This window comes from Vulpes lagopus, chromosome 8 (genome assembly GCF_018345385.1).
Source record: "Vulpes lagopus strain Blue_001 chromosome 8, ASM1834538v1, whole genome shotgun sequence".
Classification (NCBI taxonomy): domain Eukaryota; kingdom Metazoa; phylum Chordata; class Mammalia; order Carnivora; family Canidae; genus Vulpes; species Vulpes lagopus.
Window position 1 is genome coordinate 27805346 of NC_054831.1, and position 17695 is coordinate 27823040.

At 40.8% G+C, this 17695-nt stretch overlaps 1 protein-coding gene across 1 annotated transcript in view; it reads right to left on the reverse strand.

The window, feature by feature from the left end:
• Window positions 1-1051: 1051 nt before the first annotated feature.
• The window catches only part of GALNTL6 (polypeptide N-acetylgalactosaminyltransferase like 6), a 1140566-nt gene continuing 1123922 nt past the window's right edge, over window positions 1052-17695 (reverse strand). Inside the window, exon 13 of the mRNA XM_041767135.1 lies at window positions 1052-1868. Coding sequence (XP_041623069.1) covers window positions 1701-1868 — 168 coding nt within the window. The 3' untranslated portion in view covers window positions 1052-1700. The remainder of the gene's footprint in view (window positions 1869-17695) is intronic.

A 17695-nucleotide genomic window follows, 5' to 3' on the forward strand; every position in this document is an offset into this window, starting at 1 on the left:
ATAATATTCTCATCTAATGAGTGAAAATTTCAAATTACATCTAAGTCAGAACCAGAAACACTTGGGGGTAACAAGCAAGGCAAGACAGCACAGGAGGAAGAACGCTGGTCAGAAAGAACCATCTGCTGCACCAGGAATCAGGACTCCTCTTTGGCCTTTTGTTATCCATCTGGAAAAACAAAGGGGTTGGATTCTGAGTCTTCCCAGTTCTAAAATCCCATGCTTCTATATCAAGGACAACATATACATGTTTGTTAGCTGAAAACCTAAGTTAAACGAGAACAATAAAAGCTACATAAAACCTTTTTCTACCTGAAAAAACTTGAGAAATGTATAATAGACATGACCCCTTCGTCTAAAGACCCATTCTGGTCCCTGCATATTCTTCCCCCACCCTTGTTAATGATTGAAAAGTAAAAACAAAACAAAACAAACAAACAAAAAAACTTTTAAGGATTAAATGTTCCATTTAGTTTAGTAATCACTCCTTTCTTAACCCCTAAAATACTGTCTCATTAACAGAAAGTGGTGTCAGAAGCACTTTATTAATGGAAATTCCTTCTGTGAGCTTTCAAGTAAAACAAAAACATCATTAATATCAGCAATATAAAACAAACAATGAAAAAACCCCTGAAACGAAACAAGTGAAAGCAAGTCTGTGTCCCCAGCACCGATCAAACAGAATGGAAGTGAACCGAGCCGTTTTCGCACATCACTTGGAGTGTAGATTTATTTGGATTTTAAGGATCTCCTAAACAAATTACATCAACCTCACTCCATTTCCTTCCTTAATAAAAAGTATGACTGGACAAACATCAGACTTTTAAGATTCTAAAAATAATAGAAAAGTAAAAATAGATTTCCTAGGGAAATCCCTCTCCTAAACCTTACATGGTTTTGCTGCTTCTGTGAAATCTTTCTCTTTGGAGTAACTTGGTTAGCATAGTTTTTGTTTCGTTTTTAAACTGAATTCATACAAGGGCACTGAATTAGAACTTCAGCTGATTGATGGAGCATGAGCTTTGATGAACAGCAAGTTACCTCTGCTCTAAAAGGAAATGTGAATGAGACAATGCGAACACTGGGAGTTCGTTTCATTATGTAACTTGAGTCTTGCATTAGACAGCGCGCCCTCGTTGAAAAAGAAAACAAGAGAACAGAATGGTATGAGCACTCTAAAATCATCTGCAGCACTTTGAAGGGTTAAACCTGCTTAACCCATTCTTAGTCAGAGAATGGCACCAGAGAGGACAGCTCACCCCTTAAGCGTGGCTAGTTCTAAACCTGTGGTATCCTCTGGTTGTCAGAGCAGTCATGCACTCTATTTTCGCCCCCCTCCCACCCAGTTAATAGGATCCATTCATAGCTACTCACTACTGCAGGATTTGACCTGAGAAATGCTAGGATTTATTAACTCAGCAGTTGTTTTTTGAAAAGTCCTTAAATAATCTTTGCCCTTGGCCAGCAAGGGCACTGCTAGTCTCAAGTTCTCAGATGCAGCTGGTGAGGTTCTCCGCCAAGTTCTTCAGATGCAGGAATTTCTGCAGGACAACCTACTTTGACATGGCATTTACAAATCTTTAAACCAGGCTTCCTGGATCTAGGAAATGTTATTCCTGACTCCTTCGACCCAGATGCTGGCTAAAATTTAGTTTTTATAATCTGTAGGTAATCACTCATTCTCTTCTCCTTCCTTCTTTCTAGGAGCTGGCATGGTGGTTAAATTTTTCTAAAACAGTCATATTAATATGTTCAAAAATCCACTGCTGAGTCTCGGATAGAGGGTCACATCTGGCCATGAAAATCTTCTTCTCTGCGGGGTTGCAATCCATGCAGCTGTTGCTCACAGGATGGAATAATGTTCTGTCCTGGAGGGATCAGAAAGAAAAGAAAGGACTGACATAATAGATGGTGAGTGGTTAGAACCCAAGATATACAGAGGAAGTAAAATATCCCTGTCTGTATTTCAGTATATACCCAGGGTGTGAAAAATAGACCATCTCTCAAATTAAACAACAGCATGTGGGATAACTACATGGAGAACAGTCTCCTAGGGGCCGCTGGCAAGTATGTAGGGACTCCGAACAGGTTCCATCAGAAACAAAAGATTCATTCCTCCAGGGATTTGGACTTCTTCTTCTTCTTCTTTTTTTTTTAAAGATTTATTTATTTATTTATTCATGAGAGACACACACACACACACAGAGGCAGAGACACAGGCAGAGGGAGAATCAGGCTCCATGCCCAGAGCCTGATGTGGGCCTCGATCCCAGGACTCCAGGATCACACCCTGGGCTGAAGGCAAGCGCTAAACGGCTGAGCCATCCAGGGATCCCTCCTCTAGGGATTTGTTAAGAAAGCAGTCACCCATTTCCTACTCTGCAGTAAGCATTTTGCTACATGCTTGGGTTTTAAAGATACTAAGTATATGAGGTTGCTTGCCAAGTAGCTAATAGTGTAGCTATTTGGGGAGAGGCACAATTACAAAAATGGTAATTTTGTCCATAGCAAACAACAGTAGTGTGCATGTACACTCACACTCACACATACACATACACACACACACACACACACACACGACCAGAAGAGTCTTAATTTTTCTTCCCTTTGTATCCAGCCTCTAATGGGAAAGGAAAATAGAAAAAGAAATAGGAACCAAATGAGCTAGATGCTCAGTTGCCCTCTTCAGGAGATAATGGGGTCAGAAATATGATGCACAGGTAATATCTCAATGTACGAACTCAAATTTGTTAGCTCTGGAGCTTCAGAATCTTCTCCAACCCCCCTTTCTGCCATTGTAGCTCTTCCTGTGGTGCAATTCTTATTGCTTTCTGTAGAGGGGAGGAGGCTGCATTCACTTAAAAAAATGTTGCTCAGTATATATAAATGATAAAGATAATGGCTCTGAGAGAGAACGGTGCTATCACGACACAAAGTTTAAGCGGCAAGCAAACCCACTATCTGAACACACACCTCTTTTTTTTTTTTTTTTTTTTAAGTAATCTCTACACCCAGTGTGGGTTTCAAACTCATGATCCTGAGATCAAGAGTCCCACAGTCTTCCAACTGAGCCAACCAGGGGCCCCAACACACACCTCTTTTTATTGTTCAAGTTGGGAAAAGGAAGTTAATGGAAAGAGAAAATGATCTTTCCTTAACTAGTCATAAAAACTTGTCTCTTACAACGTCTGCCAAGAACATGTAAAAGTGTTCTCACGTCACTGCTTGAATTTCAGGGCCAAATACTATTTTTAAGGAAACGTCCAGAGTTTCTTATTATTTTAACTGAGGAATATTTGACTCACAATGCTTTCAGAGTGAAAGAGTTTCTGAGGCCGCCTGTGTCAATATTTCTGGGTGGCTCCTGGATGTTAAGATTCCATCAACCAATATTTAATGTCCTCTTAGGATCCGGATGTTTGCACAAGTTAGACCCGGAGTGAAGGGAGGATAAGGAAGGACAGAGGCGGTGCCTGTGATTTAGTGCTCGGTTCTGTTTTGTGTCAACAAAGAGCTCTGCCTCACACAAAGGCTCCCTTTTCTCTTTTGTTTTAAGTTTCCTGGGTTTACTGTGGATTTTATTTTCCTTCCACAAAGAGGTGTCCTTCCCATTTTCTTCACCTGGGGCTTTGCTAAGGTGGCTGCTGTCTCGGCCAGGGGAGGCTCTGCGGAACCCCTGGGGCTCAGGGGCAGGGAGCACACTGCAGAAGGGAGGCCAGCGTGCTCTGCAGCTCACCCCACGCCTACTTCGTTCTTGGGGTGAAGCTTTTGTTCAAGATTTCGCCTCACAAAATCCTCACTTGGGGACCTCGCTGTGGGGTCCCCAGGCAGCTCTCTCCTTTGTGTCTACTCTCTTGCTCCCCAGCATCTCTCACCCTCAGTCTCCTGCTCCTTCTGCCAGGTTGGCTCCAGGGCTTCATATATTTAAATCAGGTTTTCAAAAAGTATTCCCAAAGCTGTTCCATTCCTGAAAATTCTGTGTGACCTACTGAATTCTAATTTACTGCGTTCCACCTACGTGTACTTCTGTTTGCCCCTTACTTATCTGTATTTCCTTCTATTGTTCCCTTTGTCCGGTAGCTTTATACGCTCACGGTTTCTCTGCCAAAATACATATCTCTTTGAAAACTTAAAAAGAGAGAGAGAGAGAGTAGAACATGTTTCTATTCTCTTCCCTTCACCAGCTTGTGTACTTCAGCACAGTTGCAAAAGCCAAACCAGATTTTCTGATCTATGAGGTGATCATATTTCTCCCAATCTCAGATTGGACCACATGCTCTGACAGATAGAGGTACGTGTAGGAGGGCAATTGGACAGTATATGCAAATTCAGGACTGTACTGAAAAATCCAGAATATGTTTTCTGCTATTGCACTTGGTATTCTCATATTAGTTGAAAAGTTGAATTCCCTAAATCCATCTATGGCCGAGAAAGCCTCTTCAGTCAAAGGACAGGGTGGATAAGATTAATCTGTAAGGCCTTTCCTGGCCATAAAATTGAATGAACCTTTTATTCCAAAGTTCACTGTGTACAGAGATGAATGACAGGGCATCAGACTAGAAACTATCAACAATACTCAGTAGATTGACAGATTGATCACTCTCTGGCTATAGACTGAGCTCTGTTCACCCTTGTCTTTGGAGGATCTACCAGGTCCTAGAGGTGAAGCTTCTGGAGACATTGTCAGCCTCTCCAGAGCATGCTTTTTCCACTTTTGACCTTGGGGGCTGTGCACATTGCCATCTTTAGACTTTCTATTCAGCTAAGCTTTTGGATGACTACTTGTCTTTACTGATGGTTTTCCTGGCCGGAATTAAGTCAGTGGACCGAGTAATCATTCGTCAATATGGTCTCTTGTTCTGTGACAGCCCTTTGCACCTTTACTTTTCATCATCACAAGAGATGGCTGTAAGAGAACTGAATAGTTTTTTTTTTTTTTTTCCTCTGGAAGAGACTTCTGTGTGCTTTGGCAAGTCTGCTGTTCCATAACAATCCTTCCTAAAGGGTGCTTTTAACTGGACTGTTCATTGTTCAGTCCTGAGAGGAGAGCAGAGCTTTTGCTCTGATTGTGAAAAGTGCAATACAGCAAACTGTGTCTCCTGTAGGTCTCCCACCTACCCTGCCCTCCCGCCCCCCCCCCCCCCCCCCCCCGTGATCTTTCTGTTTGGTTTTGCCTTAAGAAAATGAGAAATCTTTGAGCAGGAAATGAAAAAGTTTAGATCCAGGACTGTGGAACCACCCTTCCTAATCAAATCGGGTCAGACCCAATGTCCAGTTCTGGCCAGTCAGTCCCTACTGTGAAAGGCGTGGGTGGGACCTTCCAGGGAGCTCCTTGAAAGGGCCGCCTCTCCACAGCACGTCTGCCATGTAATTGGCATCTGGCGACGCTCAAGGCCGGCACTAAATTCTAGTAGATTCCCTCCTTCCACAAGGTCTGCACTTTGGAGGCACGAGTAAGTTGTAGGAAGCATTCCACACTGTGTTCAGGGTAATCAAAGAACAAAACACCACAAATGCAAAGACAATAAAATAAGTGTGAGTTCATAATGGATGGAAAGATGACTCAGAATAGAACTCACACATGGTGGGAGGGAGGACAACCTATGCTGGGTAAAGGGCTGGGATTTTTTTTTTAAAGATTTATTTATTTATTTATGAGAAAGAGAGAGAGAGAGGCAGAGACACAGGCAGAGGGAGAAGTAGGCTCGATGCAGGGAGCCTGATGTGGGCCTCAATCCTGGAACTCCAGGATCACGCCCTGGGCTGAAGGTGGTGCTAAACCGCTGAGCCACCAGGGCTGCGCAAGGGCTGGGATTTTGATCTGCAGGGAATTTGGATCAAATTCCAGTCATATCATGACCTTGTTGTGTGACCTTGGGCAGTATTTAATTCTCTGAACTCCAGCTTCCTCATCTGTATAATATACTCTTCACAAATTTATTGTAAGGATAAAATGAATTAATATATGTAAAATCGCTGGCACAGGTCCTACATATAATAAGTGATTCCACTCCGCATCTTCCCTTAATTTATTTTTAGTCAGGGAGCATCCCCAATTCTAAAAATCAGAATGTACAAACCATCTGGTCGGAGACCAGCTATTCAGGACCAAATTGCATTCTCTGAAATCCTGGCAAAATAGAATTTGCAAAAATCAGCACCCGCCTCAACTAAGTTCTCTAAATTGATATATCAGTGCCTCCCTTTTTAAGCAAAAGGATTTACAGAACATATATCAGTGCCTCTCTTTTTAAGCAAAAGGATTTACAAAACAAAGTTGCTATATGGCTCTAGAATGAGCTTTTCTATGTAATTATGGTCAGAGTTTGTATATGATTCATGTGTTTTAGTCCCTTGCCTGAAGTGCAATGCGATTCAGGTATTGGAGTTCAACAAATATTTATTGAATGCCTTTTATTTTCTGGTATGTATTAGGAGACAGGCCCAGAAAGATAAATGGAGATGCATCTCCTGACCCAAGAAGTAGGGGAGACCAATAGCAAACAAATATATAAAGTAAAAAAAATACCAATGAGACTGTAGATGAGGGGGAATAAGATGTATCCGGGTATTTCAGACAGAGAGGAACAGGTGAAAGGAGAAATGTGATAGCATGTGCATTTATGCATTTGATTTATTCACAAAAAATTATTTGGGACCTACTATTTTTTGGGGGGACCTAATATTTATTAGGCACTGTTTAGGTGGATTGGATATTTCAGTGAACTAACAAGCCACACCCCCCTCAATATTTACATGCTGGAGGCAGAGTGGGGGTGGGGAAGTGCAGCACAGACAATAAACAGTGAGTGTTATAGGTAAAATATATAGCCAGTGTGCAAATTTAAATAGGGGAGCAAGCGTCCACCTCATTGAGAAGGTGATATTTGGGTAGTCTTGAAGAAGGTGAGGGAATTAGCCATGCCAATATCTGAGGGGAAGAGAGTTCCAGACAGAACAGGGAGTGCAAAGGCCCTAAGCAGGAATTCACCCGATGTGGGTTAAAGGAATGAGGTGGGGGGGGTGGGGTGGGGGGGGCGGTTAGAGTAGGGGAGAAACTGGTGGGAGAGGATGATGATTTCAGAGGTAATGGAGAGCTAGATCATGTTCTGGGGACTGGCAAGTCATTTAGAGCACAAGGGAGGTGAATACCAGACGATGTATCCAAGAGATAGCATTCAGAGACTAGGCTACATTGCTAAGGCTTATTTTCTCTGTTTGGGGGGTGGCCACTGGAAGATTTAAAAAGGGGAGTCACAGACTCCATATTTTGGGTGGATCATGCTAGTAGCAGAGAGAAGGATGGAGACAGGGTAGGGAGGCATTGGACTCTGGCCAAGAGAATCGAGAGAGGCTACTGCAATCATCCAGACTGAAGCTTACAAACCAAAACCCAAACCAACAAGGGGTGAGTTGGGGATGACCTGAGAAATGATCTGAGAGCTTTTTGAGAAGTAAATGTATAGGACTTTCTGATTCATGGCATGTGGGGATTAAGGTGAGGGAAGAAGCGGATGACTAGAAGAAAAGCAGTGCTGAGACAAGAAATGCTGGAAGAGGCTCAGGCTGAGGCAGTGGGGAGGAGAGTGATTTCTATTTTAGGCATAATGAATTGGAGGCAGCTGTGAAACATCCAGGTTCAGATGCCCAGTAAGCAGTTGGATATAGACTGGACCTGAGGAAGAGGTCCGGTCTATACTTTTGTGTGCACAGTGGGGAGAACTGTTATTGCCTTTCACTGACTATTCATTTCTGGGTAACATACATTGAAAGAGAATGCTTGGACTGCCTGGGTGGCTCAGTGGTTGAGTGTCCGCCTTGAGCTCAGGTTGTGATCCTGGGGTCCTGGGATCAAGTCCTGCATCAGGCTCCAAGCAGGGAACCTGCTTCTCCCTCTGCCTATGTCTCTCCCCCTCTCTGTGTCTCTCATGAATACATAAATAAAATATTTTTAAAAAGAAAGAAAAGGTATCTAATATGGATATTGCTACTTACGTGTGTGTGTGTGTGTGTGTGTGTGTGTGTGTGTGTGTTTTATGTGGGGCTTGAACTCACAACCCTGAGATCAAGACCTGAGCTGAGATCAAAAGTCGGACACTTGATCTACTGGGCCACCTAAGTGCCCCAAGATATTGCTAATTTTTAATCCTGATTTCATCCCTGACAGTAATCTTTGCTGGTCACTTAGTTTGTCAGTGATCTAGGTTTTCCAGCTTCAAAGTGAATGGAGTGGAGGGGAGAAGAGTGGGATGAGATAAGATTTAGAATATCTGCCTTCCCACCTCTTAGTGGGGTGGAGAAAAACAAGGTTGATATATGAATGTCCTTTGTGCTCTGGGAGAAAGACAAATTAGGTAGTTTTTTGCGGCCTATTTTTACTGTTGGCATCTGGGCGAATGCAAATAATACCTTGATAGGCATAACAGGGACAAAGCAGTCTTACTGTCTATCCTTTTCCATTTTTTCTTTGACAGGTAGAATTTCTCACAGGAGGAGAAAATTGGTCTTCTTGCATCAGTGCCTAATTCGGCCAATCAGAAATAATGCTGCTTAATGTCCTGACAGAGCCCCTGGGTGTGTGTAGTGAGGCAGTGTAAGCCACAGCAGACCTCGAACCCCTCCTCCTTGCTCTCCGCACTGGCTTTTCTGGGCTACAGGCAAGTGATGTACCTGAGTGTATCCTCAATTCTCTTGACAGTAGCCAGGATTGTTAAAAAAAAAAATCTAATTTGATTAGACCTCTGCTCTTCAAACCATTCAAAAGCCTTCTTGGCCTCTTAGCTAAATTCTTAGCATGGACGGCAAGGTCTTGTATAGTCCTATCCCTGGCCAGATGTCTGATCTTGTATACATAGTTCATCATTTTCCCTCACACTCATACCTTCCAACTGGCTTCTCTTGTTTTTCCAAGAAAACTAAGATGTTGCCTACCTCAGGGCCTTTGCATTAGCTGATACTGTATCTGGGGTCTTTTATTCTCTTACTTTCTTCATTTATCTAATTCCTGCTCATCTTTTAGATCTCCACTGAAATGTTAGTTTGTCAGAGAAACTTTGCCTACTTCTCTGACCTGGATAGAGCCCAGTGTTCTGTATTCTCATATTATCTTGTAACTTAATTTATTTAATTATTTTTGTCTGCCTCCCCACTGGACTGAAAGCTCCAAGAGTAGAGAAAACCCATCTGTTCCATATCTTGTTTCCATCTGTCCATAGCTCCTTATCTCCCCTCAGTAAACCTTCTGGGAGTCATACAAATATAATAATAGCTATTTATTAAATATGAATCTACGTGTCTAGCAGTGCTAAATATTCTATGTAGATTTTCTCATCTTATCTATGTAAACCACATAAGGAATCTGAAGGAATAGTGAATGAGGAGAAATAGGAAGCTAGGTTCATTTATTCAACAAATAATAATTACATGCCAACTATATGCCAGCCAGTGTTTTAGGTACTGGATAAAAGAAAGCAGAGAAAAACCCCTGCTCTCATGGAATTTACATTTGAATATCTAGCTATAGCTAAATAATTAAAATGGTATAAAAATGTATAATATAGAAATACAACTAATTAGCTCATCTTTTCCTATATGCAAACTTGTTGAAGAGCTAAGAACAATCAGAAGATAATTTGTTGAACACATGTTTGCAATAGCTAACACTAATTGAACTCATGTGCTAGGTACATTTAAATTTTATTTAATCATTACAACAATCCTCTAAGATAGATACTATTATTATCTTCATTTTATGAATGAGGAAACAAAAGCACATAGTAAGGAACTTTCCTGAGATCCCAGAGCCAGGACCCACCCAGAAGCCAGAACTCCAGTCTTGGATCTCACAGGACCCAGAGCCTCTGCTCTTGACTTCTGAATTATGCTTCATCACTCTTCTTCACTGAGCCAACCAGCGGTCCTGCTCCACCTCTACCCTGCTCACCAGCAGATACTAATTTAAATTTAAATACTAACATAAATTGTGTATAGTTCTTATTACCAAGATGCTTTTCTGTGAGTCTAAATCTTGGCAGGCTTTTTTTTTTTTTTTTTGGCAGGCATTTAATTCAAGAAGTATTAATCTTGATGTTAGAGTCTGATGTTAGAATCTGGGATAATCTGTGATGGAGATTTTCTTGTTCTGAGTGACCAGAGAATGGCAGTTAAGTTCATTAGGATATTCCTAACTGGTAAATAGAAATAGCAAAAGCTAATAGGTCACAACAACTAAGTGAGACATACAAATAAAAACAGGATGGGAAGATAACACAATTGAAAAGGTAGCTTCATTACTGTGTTAAATGCATTTCCCTTCTGGGAGTTAGTTTCCTTCTTGGTGGAATCCTTATTTTGAATGGAAGATCATAACTTCTTAGGGTACAATGACTTAAGTCTCCTATTACAAATGGAAGTATGATGTAGACATTGTGCATATTGTTTTCAGCAAGGTGTTTGAAAAGCCCTTCTTTGTTCTCTTTTGGGCAAACTGGAGAGGTGTGGGCTAGAAGAAATAACTAGATTTATTTTTTTTAAGATTTTATGTATTAATTCATAAGAGACACAGAGAGAGGGGGGCAGAGGCACAGGCAGAGGGAGGAGAAGCAGGCTCAAGGAAGGGAGCCTGATGAAGGAATCGATCCTGGGACTCCAGGATCACGCCCTGGGCAGGCGCTAAACTGCTGAGCCACTCACGGATCCCTAGAAGAAATAACTATTAGGTAAATTTGTGTCTGGTTGAATAACTTCATCCAAATGGTGCTCATTAATGGATCAGTGTCTGTATTATATGATAAAGGGCTCAGTTCTTGGCCTTGTGCATTGGGATGCACAACTTAGATGAAGGAATAAATGCATGCAGATTCATCTCATGGATGGAACAAAACTAGTTTATGGCTAATAAATTAGAACAAAGAGTTAAAACCTAGGCTGAGGTAAATCCGGTGAGATAGAATTTAATGGAAATAAATGGATAGCTACACAAGTATAAAAGATGAATTATACAGACATGAGACGGTGGAGATGTATCTGTGTAGGAAAATAAAAAAAGACTGAGTTTTTTTAAGGATTTTATTTATTTATTCGATTGAGAGAGAGAGAGAGAGAGAGAGAAAGAGAGAGAGAGAGGCAGAGACACAGGCAGAGGGAGAAGCAGGCTCCATGCATGGAGCCTGATGTGGGACTCGATCCCCAGGTCTCCAGGATCACGCCCTGGGCTGAAGGTGGCACCAAACCGCTGAGCCACCCGGGCTGCCCAAAAGACAGTTTTTATACTGAAAATTCATTAAAAAGCTAAATATGTAAAGTTAAGGTAGAAAATCAATCAACTAAATCATAACAAAGAATGCTAGAAACAGATTCTACTTTCTTTGACCAGAACACACCTAGAATATTGTGTTCTGAGTATCATGATACTTTCTAGAACTATTTGGAGTATGTTAAAAGTGAGTGTCCAGGAAGTTTGGGTAGATCCAAATTAAGTCACAGGAAGAGTAGTGGCAGAAAACCGGGCCTATTTAATCACAAGTAAAGAGTAAAGATAGGGCAAGCACTGTTCAAATATTTGGGATCTGCATTCAGTGAGGTAGATTACATTTAATCAGTGTGGTACTAAAGGCCAGGGAAGAACTTTTTAATACTTGGGACTGTCCAAGAAATGAATGGGTTGAATTGGGATAGTGTGACTGCCTAAGTATTACCACACATCCAGGATTTTGTAGTGGGGCTTCATACATCAGAACCCAAGTTGAAATACATGCCTTTTAATTAAACTCTTTGTATATACTTCCCTCATTTTTGGCCCTAAATCAATATCTAACCAGAACACTTTAAAAATAAGAACCTTGTGGCCTTCCATCTGGCATCTTTGTGGACCAGCAGGATTTTACGAGCTGAGAGGCCAAAGTCCTGGCATATATCACAAGTTACAATAAATAGTCAAATGTAGGCATAAGCCAAGAATTCCGCCCACTCACTTTTTAAACTAATGTGACTGTTGCAATGTTATCAATTTAGCCTGAAAGGAAACTTCTTATCTGTATTTCCTGTTTGATGTTATTTTTAAGCCCTTTCTTATAGCAGTTAAAGTACAAGAACACCCCAGGGAGTAACTAAGAATAGTAATTTAAACCTTTCACTTTTGGTCTTTGGGGAGGCTGTGTATGTGGTTCTGAGACCAAGAAATGTGTTAAGTGTTCTTTTTTTTTTTTTTTCTCCTCCTTTCTTTTTAATTGAAATATGGTTGACACACAATGTTATATTGGTTTCAAGTTACAACATAGTGATTCAACAACTCTATACCTTATGCTGTGCTCACCACAAGTGTAGCTACCATCTGTCACTATACAACGTTATTACAATACCATTGACTATATTCCCTGTGCTGTACTTTTCCTCCTCATGACTTATTCATTCCATAACAGGAAGCCTTCACCCATTTTGCCTAGCCCTCATCCCCCTCCTCTCTGGCAAACATCAGTTTGTTCTCTGTATTTATGGATTTGTTACTGCTTTTTGTTTGTTCATTTGTTTTTGGATTCCACATATAAGTGAAATCATATGGTATTTGTCTTTCAGTGGCTGACTTATTTCACTTAGCATTATACCCTCCAGGTCCATCCATATTGTTGCAAATAGCAAGATCTCATCCTTTTTTGTAGCTGAGTAATACTCCATCATATACATACAGATATATATATCTGTTATAAACACACACACACACACACACACACACACACACACACACACCTGATGTCTTTTCTATCAACTCATCTATTAATGGACATTTGGGTTGCTTCCATGAGATATGTTAAATTTTGTCCAGCACAACCTGAGGTTCATGAAGAAGACCGTATCAATAATTGAACCCAGTAGTTCTTTAAGCCATTTAAAAAATGCTTATTTAGGAACTTCGTATATTTGATATTAAGCAGGCCATACAGAAATAAAAGAAAAAGTTCCTGCCCTCAGGTAGTTAACTTCTAAAAAGGGAGACTATGTAGAATACAATGTTCTTGGTACAAAAGAAGAAACAATACGGTATAGGAATACAAATGGGGGGGGGCAGGAATTCCAACTAAGACAGGAGGGAGGAACAGGGTAGAAGGTAGGTAAACGGGCAGCCTGGGTGGCTCAGCAGTTTAGCGCCACCTTCAGTCCAGGGCCTGATCCTGGAGACCCAGGATCAAGTCCCACGTCGGGCTCCCTGCATGGAGCCTGCTTCTCCCTCTGCTTCTGTCTCTGTCTCTCTCTCTCTCTGTCTCTCATGAATAAATAAATAAAATCTTTAAAAAAAAAAAAAGAAGGTAGGTAAACATTGGAGCTGGAAAAGGGATTCTCCATCAGCTGCCTATGAGAATACTTTAGGAGCCTTCAAAAAATACCAATCCCCAGGCCTCACCTTCAGGGGAGCCTCAGTCAGTCTCACCTTATGTCGACAGCACACTGCATTAAATGCACCATTACAATGTCCTGGAACTGGAACATTTATAATGTTTGATGTTTATTCTTTTCCTTGGCTAACATTTCCTTGACTATCCTTGCCTCTTTCATTTCCATATAAATTTCAGAATCAGTTAATCAATTTCCACAAATAAACCTACTGGTCTTTAGGATGATTTTGCTTTAAACAGTTCAGGTAGGTCATAATCCCAGGGGCCTGGAATGGATCCCCACATCAGGCTCTCTGCTCCGCGAGGAGCCTGCTTCTCCCTCTCCCTCTGTCTGTTATTCCCCCTGCTTGTGTTCTTTCTCTGTCAAATAAATAAATAAAATCTTAAAAAAAAAGAAAAAAAAAAGGGAAAACCCCCAAACAGCAAATAAGCATGTGATATCACTCTACAACCACAAAATGAAAAGAGGAAAATAAAAAGAAACAGATTGCCAAGAGTTGACAAAAATGTGGAGCAACTGGATTCTCATGAGGTATCTGCATACCCTGCCTACAGCTCTTCAGGCCTCACCAATTCAGTGCATGCTGGCTCAACTCCCAGCAGTTGGTCTTGGTATCTCACTCCCTAAGGGCTTTTTCTCTCTTCTCAAGAACTGTTCTGTCCGTAAGAGCAACAGCCTGGAGATGTCAGGGAACAAATGCTCCTCCCCTTAGGAATAAACTTACCCACAGGTCGACTAGAGTGGTGAATAAGTGTACCGACTCACTTGCTCTCTGATACATGCTCTATACCATTTCCAGAGATCTTTAGAAGGATTGAGTTCTAATTGCCCCCAGTGGTACTTGCTTTATAGTTCATGCTTTATTGATTCCCATCCCTTCCTCATTCACTTACTTCCTACCAAGATTTTTGGTAGGCCATCTCCCAAATAAAACACCTTCAAAATCTTACTTCAGATATACATCTAGAGAAACCCAAGTTAAGATATATATTATACTCCAATTAAACTTTATTAAAAGGAAAGAGACATGGGAGATAACTCCTAATTTTTTTGGGGGGGGGGAGGTGAGTAATAATAGTTAATATTGCTTAGGATAGGTTGCTATAGTGATGTGGTACATCAGGATATATCTTATCACTATTTTCAGTTTAAAAATTGCATTTGTCACCCACATGAATATAAGTTTAATCATGTGTAATTTTTACACGGTTTAGCTCACTTAATTATTATCCCTATTATGTGGATAAGAAAATTGAAAATCACAGATGAAATATAACTTATTCAGGATCACATGACTGTTTCAGGATGAATTAGGATAGGCTAGATGGAAAATCATTACGATGACCAGATTGTGAAGGGTCAGGGGAAGAATTGAAGGAAGGCACTTTTTCTTCTACCTAATGGGAAGCCAAGTAAAGTTATAAAACAGAGGAATGCAATGACCAGGTTTTGTAGAAACTTCGTTTGACTTCAGGATGGAAGATGGGTGAGAGAGAGAAGGGACAGGAGGCTGGATCACCTTGAGAGAGCTCTGGCAGTAATTCAGGGTAAGATAGGAAGGGCTATAGGTAGGGCAGGGGCTGTAGACACAGCAGAGAGGATAGATTTTAGAGAGATTGGCTGGGAGGGGATTGACAAATCTTAGTGACTAATTAGACATAAGGTTACTAGAAGAGGGAAGGAAGTTTTTTGTTTTGGATATCATTAATAACTTAAACATTTTTACTGTCATCAGCAGTCATTATTTTTGAAAGAGGGGTCCCCCTGGTGGTAAAAGATAATCATGAGTGGGATTCTTTATTCTTGGTACTTGGTATTGTGAGACACAGCTGTATTACTGAGCCTAGTTAACAAGACTGTAAAATAGGGATTCCCCTCTTTTTTTGTGGTGGCAATGGCCCACATCTAAGAATAATTGAAAGCTGAGTGGTGGGGTTGGGGGCAATGGGTATAGGTGGTCAAAAGGTATAAACCTCCAGTTATAAGAGGAATAAGTTCTGGAGATAAAGTACAACATGGTGACTATAGTTAATTATATATGTTGTATATTTGAAAGTTGCTGAGAGAGTAGACTTGAAAAGTTTCATCACACACAAAAATTGTAACTATGTGAAGTGGTGGATGTATTAACTAAACTGATTGTAGTGGTCACTTCAAATATATACATATATCAAATTAGTACATTGTATACCTTAAATGTACACAATGTTATATGTCACTTATATCTCAGTAAAGCTGGGAAATGACCCAAAAATCTCCTTAAAAAAAAAAAAAAGTACCACTGACGGATCAGAAGGTGGGGCCTTACAACAGCCTTCACCCACTCAAGCAAAATAGCTTCTGGCCACCTTTCCTCTCCAAGAAATTGCCATGTAGCTAGGAGGAGGGGTTGCTTGCACTCAGTGGTGCTGAATCCAATAGGCACTGGGAAACTCCCCCCGGGGAATACTGATCTGCTTTTGTAAGAGCACAGCAGAGGAAAAAGGAGAGACTTTAAACCCAGATGCACCTGGATCTGAATGTTGGCTCTGGCACAAACATGCTAGTACTAGTTTCTTCCTCTGTGAATTACACGTAATAGAAACTAGGTGGTTGTGAGGTTTGAGGTAATATATGTAAAGCACTAGCTCAATGCTTCCTTAACAGTTGGAGATGATGATGATGATTACCTTAGGAGCTTAGGAGATGGCCCACTGTGGTCCTTTAGGCAATTAGGAGAGTCTTAGGGGTCCTGTTTATTCATGACTATGCTAATAAAAACAGAGAGCTCCACAGTTGACTCAAAAGATGCTAAACTACCTGGAAGCCCCCAGGGCCGAGTAGTAAATAGACAAGGTAATACCCCGGAGAGACTTCTCTCTTTGTGCTTTCTCTCTTTATGCCTTGGGAATAGCCCATGAAATAAACAAGAAGCCCTTTCAAAAACAGGTGCATTTGAATAAGCCTGAGTCATCGACCAAGATGAGATATTTCAGAAACTTTCCATTTTGAGCTTTTGGCATGTTCCTGATTATGTATAAATACCTTGCTTGTTATATAAATACACAGTGAATGTAACCTTTTGCTAAGTAATGCAAGGCCAAGCTACAAAAGCATCTGAGAAGGGAGCCAATTGCATCTAGTGGTTCCCTTTCACAAGCCCCTTAGGGTCCAGGAAAGGTTTAAAATGTTAAAGCTGTAAGAGTTACCTCTTGAAATCACCACAGCCATTTTTTTTTCCTCTCCAGGAGCTCTGTGTGCATGTGTATTAGTTGGTTTTATCCATCTGTAAGCTTTTGTAAGCTCCCTAATGAAAACAACTGTATTTTCTTGGCTTAATTGCACATTATTGAGTGTTCCGTCTCTCGTGCTATAACTGTGCAATAATGAGGAATGGTTTGTTCATTAGGGACAACCAGCATATGAGGCAAATGGTGAATCGGGTATTTTATTGATGTGCCGAGAAAGGAACTTCTTAAAGATCAGAATATAACTATAAAAGCAAAACAAAACAACTTTCTTATTGCATCACACATAGATTGTATCATAGCCAATAACAAAAAAGGGTTTGGTAAGATTAATCACTTATGATGCAGTTCATAAGGAAAACAGAAGGGTACATACAACTGATGTTTTGTACTTTTTCTGGACACAGAGCCAGAATCTGCCAAATGCTGTGTATTTGGGGCGGGGGGGGGGGGGGGGCTGGGTGGCATACAGAACAAACCTGTATAAATGAGTCTGCCTTTGAGTATAATTTTAGGTGCCCACTCCTGAAAGGTAGATACAGGAAAGCTTATTAGGTATCAAAACCAGTCATCCCCCATATTTGATTCTCTGAAGATTCTTTCCTTTAGCTTTCTGTAATGCCAGGGATACTAAGTTTTGCCTCAGCCACAGGTTAGCCAAAGTGCATGATTAAAGTGGTGGGTGTGACATTTCCTGTATAGTTTAGGGTAAGACTGGCACCTTCTTCCTGGCTAGGAGGGCACCCAGCACATCTATGAACTTGAGGGGTGGAAGGAGCTTACTGACAGCCAAGTCCTGCCCTAAAAAACCAAAAAAGTGGAAAAGAAATTTGCGCGGTATCCTCAAAAGTTATCGAGAGGCAACTTGCTGAAAATAGTTTAAAATAAAAACTTAATTGCTCTTTATCCACTCAATAAAATGATTTTTGTATTTGCTTTTGAACTACCTTTTTTCTATCATTAAATGTTAACTTGATAATTTTTTAAACTTAAATTACCCAAATAAGTTCTCTTTTGTTATACTTGCAGTTTGCCAAATTGCGAATGGGTCAGTCTGTAGAAAGATCGCAACAATTACA